General features: G+C 45.2%; 1 protein-coding gene across 1 annotated transcript; it reads left to right on the top strand.

The window, feature by feature from the left end:
* Nucleotides 1–585: 585 nt before the first annotated feature.
* Nucleotides 586–4,020, top strand: LOC310695324 (C-C motif chemokine 5-like). Its single transcript, XM_083479514.1, has 3 exons — nucleotides 586–804; nucleotides 2,135–2,246; nucleotides 3,413–4,020. Exons 1-3 carry the CDS (start codon nucleotides 729–731, stop codon nucleotides 3,498–3,500), a joined length of 276 nt encoding a protein of 91 aa, XP_083335640.1. The 5' UTR covers nucleotides 586–728; the 3' UTR covers nucleotides 3,501–4,020.
* The last annotated feature ends 5,908 nt before the right edge of the window (nucleotides 4,021–9,928 follow it).

The following is a 9,928-nucleotide window of genomic DNA, read 5'->3' as shown; positions in this document are numbered from 1 at the left end:
CCCCTTCATTGGAGATTGTTGAGCAGAGGCTGGGGGGGGGGCGCCTTTGCTGTGATTCCTGCATTGTAGGAGTGTGGCCCTTGGGGTCCCTTCCAGCTCAACAATTCTCTGATTCATCTGGGAAGCTCATAAACAGGACCTGAGTACTGTTGCCTGATCTGAATCAGTCTCTGGTTGCCACATCTAGGTCCATCAGCCCCATATACCTGGTTTTAATTTCCTGCTATTTCCGAAACTTCTGAGGTGTCCATTTATGTAAAGATGTGAGTAGATGTTAAGGAGTCAGAGCTGCATCAGAAAAGGGGCTCTTTAATCCTCTTTTGGGGAAAGCCCAGCAGAGGGGACCCTGGCAGGTGCCTTGTGATGTCCCCACATCCTGGCTACAGGCCTTTTAGGGCAGTGTTGCTCCCCTCACCTACTGAGCGCGTGCAGTAACAATTTATCACCTTCTTCGGCTTCCTCTTGCGTCCAATGATTTCCTCAGCCCTTCTCATGTAACTTCCTTTTCTGCTAGCGGCAGAATCAGTTGCCCCATGACCAACTCTGGAGGATGAAACTCTGGTGTTTCCACCTCCACGGACGACACGGACACTCACTCTTTCCACTGCGACAGTGTCCAGAACCCTATATAAAGAGAGACTTGGTGGAGAGGAAGGTAGAGAGCACCAAAGCAGCACAGAGAGACTTTGAGAGACGATCCTCAGCTCCACTCAGCATCTCCAGAAGACATGAAGGTCTCCACAGCTGGCCTCACCTTCCTCCTCCTCCTCCTTGTCTCCTTGTCTCTGACCGTCGCTGCCCAACGTGAGTCAAACCTCTTCTGCTTGTATATCTCGAACTCAGAACTTTAAAATGAGGGACAGAAACCCTTTTAAAAATAGGGGGAGAATCATGGGTGGTAAACTTTGAAATGAGGGATATCATTTGGCAGGGGGTTGTTGTCATTGTTATTACTTAATTAAACTTATTAGTCCCTTTAATTTTTACAAAAGGAACTCAAAGTGACTTACAACAAGGCATACACAGCGCATCCATTCAAACCAGCATAAAACAAAATGGCGAGGGGCACATAAAAAAACAACCTAAAACTAACTTACAGCAATGAATAAATAAAACATGCATTAAAACCAGCATGAAACAAACAAACAAAAATAATCTAAAATACATTCAGATTTTTAAAAGGCAGGTTTTAAACATCATACCCACACAAAAAAGTCATAGATAGCTAAAAAATAAAGCCTGATCAAATAGGAATGTGTTTGCCTGGTGGCTATGTAACTATATTGGCAGGCAAGCCTTCCCAGGAAGAGCACCCCACAAATGGGGAGCTGCCACAGAAAAGGCCCTGTTCTCCTGTTTTGCCACCTTCTGGATCTCCTGCGGAGTGGCCAATGCAATTTGGTGCAAGATGGCAATCATCTGTAGAAGAATTATGAACCTTTGAGAGTTCATAAAGCTATTCTGGGACTTTGATCTGCCCAGAATCCACAGACAAGGAGTGTTGTAAATCACGGGCAGCAAAGACAATGTCTTCCATATATTGTTGGACTACAAGCCCCATCATCCCTCACAGCACCAACCCCCCTGGCTTCAACTGGTGGGAACTATAACCCAGCAACAACTGCATAGCAAGGGGTTGGACTAGATGATCCTTTGGGTCCCTCCCAACCCTACAATTCTATGATTCTATGGGTGGCACAATGTTGGACCCTCCTGTGTTCCAAAAAGAAGTCAGATTCCATCTGAGAGTGGCATGATGGATAGGAACGGGAACTAGCTCAGTTGGTGAAATTCACTTCTTCAACAGCCTCCAGGATGAAAAAGGCCAGCCATACTTATTTATTTATTGCATTTATATCCCATCCTCTTTCTCCAAAGAGCTTGAGGTGGTGTGCATTGGACTTGGGGGTATTTGAACCCTGAGCTCCCAGGTCCTACACCCAACAACAACAACCCTGTAAGGTAGGTTAGATGGAGAGGCAGTAAACTGGCCCTCAATGTCACCCATTGACATACATGGCTGAGTGAGGATTTCAACCCTGGTCTCTCCAGGTTCTACTCTGACACTCCAACCGCTACACTGCAGCTTATGATCATATGGTTTAAACTGACGCCTGCCTTTTGCAACTTCTAGGTGGTTTGGACGCGTCTCCCTGCTGCCCCAGATACAACCACAAACCGTTCCCAAGGAGCATCGTGAAGAGCTTTTTCCGCACCAGTTCGCACTGCAACCGTCCTGCCGTAGTGTAAGTTTCAGAAAGGGCAGATGCCAAGCGATCCGATGCCCAAGAGGGCATTTCTGTGCGGTCCACTTTTGAACCCAGGAGGTTGCCTTACACCAAGTCAGACCATTGGCTCATCTAGCTCAGTATTGCCTACACTGACTGGCAGCAGCTGCCCAAGTTTTCAGTCAGAGAGCCTCCCCCTCTCAGCCCTGCCCCTGGGACCTGAACCTAGGACCTTCTGCATGCAAGGCAAATGGTCTATCTCTGAGCTAGGGCCCTTGATTTGCTGCATTTTTATATTGCACTAAAATGTATGCTGTAGGTGAACAGACAAAGCTTTCTTTAGTCTTTTGGGGGCTCTTGTACCTTTAGTTAAAAGGGTCCTGTTTGCACACCCTACCCCTTTGTCTTGTTGATGGTGGCTTGGGGACTGAGTAGCCTCTCTGAATTGCTCCAATGTCCATTTTGTCTGGCCTTAATTACTGATTTTGTCACCCCCTTCATTTCAATAGTGGCCATGAGCTGTAAAAAAAATTGAAATGCAAAAGAAAAGAAAGAAATGCCATGAAATTAGTCATTAAAGCCCCTCAACCAACATTGGGGCAACTCAGGAGCAATTCGTCACTAATCCCACATCCGGAATTAATAAAAAGCAAGAAATGGGTAGAGCGTGTGAACAGGAAACTTTTAATTTACACTAGAGGATGGGAGCAAACCAGAGAAGTCTCACCTGTGACAGGTGTGGCTGGTTGTGGTTCTGCCTCCCTGCCAATCAAGGGCACGATCCATGGCAAACATGATCCTGCGGTCACCTCCTAAAGTGTGAGGCAAGCTCCCATCTCTCTAAATGGCCACCAACTTGGATGGCTCTTTGAAAGGCACAAATTCATGGCTAACGATAGCTCCTAGCCACAATGGCTATGCTGTCCCTCTCCAGTGAGAGGCAGCAGTGCTTCTGAACCCCAGGAGGGGAAAAGGCTTTTGTGCACAGACCCTGCTTGTGGGTTTCCCATTGGGGGCATCTGCTTGACCGCTGTGAGAACAGGATGCCAGACTAGATGGGCCCCCTTGGGCCAGACCCAGCAGGTTCTTCTGATGTTGTTATAAAACGCAGGAGCATCTCACAATGGAGAGAGCCAAGTGCAATAGAGAGGGACTCTGTAAACACCTGCTTCTTCCCTTGACAGGTTTGTATTCAGGAATGGTAAATCGGGCTGTGCTGACCCCAAGGCCGAGTGGGCGAAAAAACTTATGGCATCCCTTACACCAGAGTGAGAACAACCCACCTATCCATCAACCACCTGCATCCCTGCCTCTATCCTTCTGGTGCCAGCTGTAGATCTCCTTCTAGGAAGAACTACCTTTCAGCCACAGCCTCATTCCACCTGTGCTCCTGCTGTTTCTCTGATTCCCACCCACCCAAGGGACCCACCATCGCCACCCAGGTTGAGGTCCCTCAGGGCCACCGCTCTCATCAAGCCATCCATTTCCGGAGAAGGGCTTTCTCAGCGAGAAGTGGTCAGAGGATGAGAAGATGCCCTTTCTTGACTAAATCACAGAATCGCAGCATGGTAGGCTTGGAAGGGACTCCATGGGTTATCTGGTCCGACCCCTGCAATGCAGGAATCACAGCAAAGGAATCTTCTTCCTTGATACAAGTCTCCGTCTTTTGAAGAGCCTTTGGAAATAACTCTGTGGCTTTCTGGTATGGCTGAAAGTCAGCTTCATTGCTAGGCCACAATATTTGCAGCCATGAGGAAATTTACACACACACACACACACACACACACAGAGAGAGAGAGAGAGAGAGAGAGAGAGAGAGAGAGAGAGAGGCGGATTCTGAATGTTCAAATTCAGTCTTAGTGGTCAGCCTTTCACATTTGCTGATCAGTTTCAAAAAACTGGTCTGTGGACGCAAAGTTTGATTCTGAAAGATGGTGAAGGAAAACAAACACTATCCCTCCCCCTGCAGCCCCAAAACATATTTTAGGACCAAATTCATGCTTTAGATGATAGAGATAGATAGATAGATAGATAGATAGATAGATAGATAGATAGATAGACAGACAGATAGATTTGGGAACACATATTATGTGGCTGATAGAACACAGGGTATGATCTTGAGCTCCAAAATATCCAAAGTGCTTTCAGGATCACTGTCCTTCCTGGAGAGATGCAGATTGGTCCATAGAATTCTCAGCAAAGCACCAAACTCCCATTCCCAGAATTCCTTGGGGGAAGCCACAGCAGTACAAGTGGTATAAGCTTAACTAAAATGAAATTTGGAGCAGGTTTTTGCTTGGGGTGGGGTTGTGTTGCAAACTAGAGTCTTGCAAACTAGAGGTCTCTGCATGTTCATGCTCCCACTTTTGTGAATCCATTTCCATACCTGTTTGTATGTGTTTATTTATATATTTAAGTACTCCTCAAGCTCTTTGTGAGATTTAAGAATAGTGTGTTTCCTATTTATACTGTGTTTTTTTTTTTAAAAAATATATATAATTTATTTCATTGTTTTATGAACCGCTTTTAGGTTTGTTTGTTTAAAAAAACCCAATCAAGCAGTATATGAATTTCATGAAAAAGTATTCATACTGTGTTATTATAAGCTATCCTCACTATTTATTAATGCATGTCTGCAAGTAGGGAATTCCTCAGCTCTCTTGCTGCCTTCCAAAAATAAAGATGCAATTTGGTTTTATCTCTGTCTCTTGTGGAGATTGTCTCTTCTCTGGGAATCTCAACGTGGAGTGGGCTGGAGGGTCCAAAAGGGATGGCAGGGGGTGGGTTCCTGGAAAAAGTCTCCCTCATCCTGATGGTGTCATTCAGATCTTTTGGACTCCAACTCCCATCAGCCCCAGCAGGCGAGTTGATGGAAGTAGCAATCCTGCAATCACCAGGCTGGGCAGAGGTTCATAGGTGGCCTTGCAATCTCAGGTCCAAATCCAAGGTGTGTTGCTACCAGAAAAGCCTTCAGGGCTATCTGACTGATGGACATGAAAGCCAATTCCTGGGCAGGCAGCAAATGTCACTCACACCCAGGTCTGCCCCATAGGAGGAGCCCGGCAGCCTGTTCTCCCAGCAGCCAATCAGCTGCCCCAGCTGCCCCAAAGGGGAGCCCACAAGCAGGCTGTGAGGGTCAAAACCTTCTCCCAACCTTGTTCTCCGCCATTCTAAGCTAGACTGACTCTGTCCATGGAGACTGCATTTAGGAAACATAGCAACTTTAGGAGAGCCCTGCGGCAGCTAGACCAGGCCAAAGCGGACCCATCTAGTCCTCCTAGAGTCTGACAAAATGCCCCAAAGGGAAACTCACAAGCAGAACCTGGGTGCAATAGCACTTGCCTAATTCTGTTCCCCAGCACCTGGTCTTAAGAGGTATACTATTGGTAGCCATTGGTAGCTCTTCTCGTCTAATCCTCTTTGAAAGCCACCCTAGTTGGTATGGGCTCAGGACCACCATCTAAATCAGTGGCTCCCATGTTTTTGGGGGGCCACTGCCCCCTTGGTTCCATAAGCTCCTCCCCCCATAAAAAGCTCAGAATAGTGATTTGAATGGCCCACTCAGGAAGATAATAGCACAATGAAATTCATAACTGCAATGAAAATTCAAAACAGTAATAACTAAGTAGCTGTTATCTCAGCATATTATGAAAGGATAGTTTGTAATGGGTATGCATTTTTGTGTATCTTTGAATAAGTATCAATAAATAAAATTTTAAAAAACATGGACCTGTGGCTAGAAAGTGTGGGGCAAAACATGTGTGGATAGGCTCCCCATATGTACATGGGGAGACCTTATTTACTAGGCTAAATGTAATTTATCAATTGCTCCTCTCTCTCTCTCTCTCTCTCTCTCTCTCTCTCTGGTTTCCCCCCTGCTCTTCTTTTTTATTGTAGCATATTGTTTTGTACGTTTTAAAAACAGTAATAATGGTTTTTTTAGCCATCCCAACTGGCGGTCATCACTTTCTCAACCTTAGATATTCTTGAACTACAACTCCCATCATCCCTGACCACAGGCCATGCTAGCTAGGAATGAAGGGAGTTGTAGTTCAACGACATCTGGGGAATCCAAGGTTAAGAAAGGTTGCTTCATCAGGTGCAGAGTACCTAAGGCTGGTCACATTATTTTGGCACCTGAGGCAGAGGACCCCACCACCACCTGTCACCCCAGACACAAATGCCTCCCCTGGAAGCAAACAGAAAGCCATGAAGGAAATAACCAAGGATTTGCTGCCTCCTTGTGGCTGCATGAAGTGGCTGCCACAAAGATTTATAGAACTGTAGAATTGGAAGGGACAACCCAAGGCAGGAATTGCAACTAAAGAATCCCTGAGAGATGATGACCCATCCTCCATTTAAAAACCTCCAAAGAAGGAGAGACTACCAGCTTCCGAGGGAGTCCGTTCCACAATTATTCTCAGAAAGTTCTTCCTAATGCTTAGTTGGAATCTCCTTTCTTGCATTGGTTCAGGTCCTCCCCTCCAGAGCATCAGAAAACGAGCTTGCTCCATCGCTCAGGTGACAGCCCTTCAGATATGTGAAGAAGGCTCTTGTGCACCTCCCAACCTTCTCTTCTATAGGCTAAACATCCCCAGCTCTCCCAACCATGCTTGGTTTCCAGGCATCATCTTGGTTGCCATCCTCTGCACACCTTGCAGCTTGTCAATATCCTTATTGAACCGTGGTACCCAGAACTGGGGTGTGGGTGGCGCTGTGGGTTAAACCACAGAGCCTAGGACTCTAGGATCAGAAGGTTGGTGGTTCGAATCCCTGCCACGGGTTGAGCTCCCGTTGCTCGGTCCCTGCTCCTGCCAACCTAGCAGTTCCAAAGCACGTCAAAGTGCAAGTAGATAAATAGGTACCGCTCTGGCAGGAAGGTAAACGGCATTTCCGTGCGCTGCTCTGGTTCACCAGAAGTGGCTTAGTCATGCTGGCCACATGACCCGGAAGCTGTACGCCGACTCCCTCGGCCAGTAAAGCGAGATGAGCGCCACCACCCCAGAGTCGGCCATGACTGGACCTAATGGTCAGGGGTCCCTTTATCTTTACCTTTACCCAGAACTGGACATAGCACTCCAGGTGACCTCACTTGGCCTCAGGACCGGCCCACCCGTAACCCAAGATGAGCAACACCACTCAACAGTCCTGATTTAAGCAGGACACCACAGAATTACAGAAGCCAATTCTGGCTTCTGATTGGAACCTGGAATGTCCTGCTTTTTGTCCCGGCATTCTGGCATGAGTCAGCTGGCTCACACCAGAGCGCCAGACTGGAAGACTCTTGTTTTCTGATCTCACACTTTTGTTTTTAATGTTTGAAGTTTTATTCTGTTTTTAGTGTTCTGTTGGGAGCCACTCTTACTATTATCTAAAAGCCTTAATTACCTTTTGAAATTTTAAAATGGTTGTTTTTAACTGATAATTCCATCGCTCTATTCTTTTAGTAAATCAAAATATGCATCAACACTATACATGTCTGGGTAGGCTTGCCTAAAGAAGAGATGTTTTTAGCAGGTGCTGAAAAGAGTAGAGCGAAGGCGCCTGCCTGATATCAGGAGGCAGGGAGTTCCATTGTGTTACTGCTGCCATGCCCAAAGATCAATTTCTGACAAAAGCGAAATGGGTATTATGCGACACCTTCCACAGATTGAAGTGGTCGAGTGGGCACGTATGAGGTAAGGCGATTTCGTAACTATTAGCAAATAGCAAACTATTAGCAAAACTATTACCAAATACAAATTCTAATAACAGAAAAGTCTTTCAGGCAAGCCTGAGTCACCTGGGCAGACATTTCTGTGATGCACAGATTCATCAGACAGAAGAATGCTTGTGTGTTTCTTTAGAAAAACAACCAAGGCAGGGAGCCATGAATGTGAGGCTGTCTGAAAGGGCCAGCTCAGGGGAAACAGAATAGGGAGATTCAAGGAAATGGTGCTGAGAGGCCCCTGCCAACCTGGTGCCCTCAAGACATTGTTGAACTATGGCTCTCATCATCCCTGCTGGCTGGGGAACAATGGGGGTTAGTTAGTTAGTTAGTTAGTTAGTTAGTTAGTTAGTTAGTTAGTTATTTAGCACATTTGAGCTCTTCAAGCAAAAAGTCTCCCAGAGTGGCTTGCCTCCAAAGCAAGCTGTGACCTGCAAGAGGAAAGGGATGGGGAGGGTAGAGGGGTCAAGGGATCCGATTCAGTATCTCCAGGATTATGGCTTTTAACCTTTCCATTTTATAATGACTTTCTAAATCTAAGGTAGTTAAAGATTCCAAGCCATGGCAAAATACTGGCTTAGAAAGCCTAGAGATGATGTTGCAGGCTCAACTTATTCTGACAACTAAGGAGGTCGCAAAGGCCTTGGAAGGAAGAAGAGCTCCACTCTTCCAATATTTTAAAACTAGAGGTGCGTCCTCCTCCTTCATACAAAAATATGAGGAAATCAGGAAAGAGAATAGATGGGAAATTCTTTCATTTGGATAAAGGCATAATCACAAAATTCCATGAGCTTTGGTTAAACTTGGATCAGAACCAGGATACGTATATGAGAAAATGGGTGCGGGATTTGGATCATAGTCAGGAAACTGGATTTGGGCTGACTTCCATTCTAATACAATTTCAGCAGGTTTAAAGGAGAAGTATTTAAAATCCTCTGACAATGGTATTTAACACCTTATAAACTGAATTCAATAAACAAATTAGTGTCAGATAAACATTGGAGATGTGGGTTAAACAAACAAAATCTCATACATATTTTCTGGAAATGTTCTCTGGAAATCTGTTCAGGCTAATATTTCTGATATGGTAGTACACCGTATACCCTTGGAACCTAAAATATTTTTGCTTGGTTATCTAAAAGATGTTCTTCCAGAAAATGTTCAGTCTTATTTATCTGCCTCATGAGACCAGGGCCCTGCAGGATCTGATTTCTTTCCACAGGACCTGTAAGACAGAGTTGTTCCGCCTGGCCTTTGGCTTGGAGCCAATTTGATTCCCTCCCTCTCTTTCTTTTTTCTTTTCCTTCTTCTCCTGTGAGGAGGCTACATTTTAATATTTTAACGTTTCAATATTTTAATGTTGTATTTTAATTTTGTTTTTAAGTTGTAATCATTCAACTTGTTTTTATTATTGCTTGTAAGCCGCTCTGAGCCCGGCCTTGGCTGGGGAGGGCGGGGTATAAATAAAAATTATTATTATTATTATAACTGCTGCTAAGATTATAATAGCTAAAATAGGGGGGAAGCATATCTCTTACGATATCCAAATGGATTGAGAAAATGTGGCCTATAGTAAGTATGATTAAGCAAACTTATTATAAAAGAATATACCGTATTTTTCCGTCTATAAGACGCCCCCATGTATAAGATGCCCCCTATTTTTGGGGACTCAGATTTAAGAAAATGGGGGGAGATGGCCCAGAGTATAAGATGCCCCCTAATTTTTACATTATTTTTAAGGAAAAAACCTAGTCTTATACACGGAAAAATACAGTATATTGCTATGAGTTGGAGTGGGGCAGGCTCCTCTAATCCCTGGATCCAGCAAGTGTTAAAATCTAATCAAGCCAAGCTAGCTTTCTGTTGAGGTGATGGGGATTAAGGGGCTCAGTGCGAGATGGCCCCTCCCTTAACTCGCAGATCTAAGTCTACTGACTGCTGTTTTGCTCCCAATTGCTTGGCTGGAATTTCCTTCTTTTATTGACCGCATGGA

The sequence above is a fragment of the Podarcis liolepis genome, assembly GCF_965112155.1.
Source record: "Podarcis liolepis genome assembly, chromosome: 16".
NCBI lineage: Eukaryota > Metazoa > Chordata > Lepidosauria > Squamata > Lacertidae > Podarcis > Podarcis liolepis.
The sequence above is the reverse complement of the archived record's forward strand: the minus strand, read 5'-3'. Positions and strand labels throughout refer to the sequence as shown.

Bases quoted from the DNA above. Each gene is read 5' to 3' on its own strand.
- LOC310695324 (XM_083479514.1), top strand. From the start codon at position 729: ATGAAGGTCTCCACAGCTGGCCTCACCTTCCTCCTCCTCCTCCTTGTC. The intron at 805-2,134 runs GTGAGTCAAACC...TGCAACTTCTAG, and splicing joins TCTGACCGTCGCTGCCCAAC to GTGGTTTGGACGCGTCTCCC. The intron at 2,247-3,412 runs GTAAGTTTCAGA...TTCCCTTGACAG, and splicing joins TGCAACCGTCCTGCCGTAGT to GTTTGTATTCAGGAATGGTA.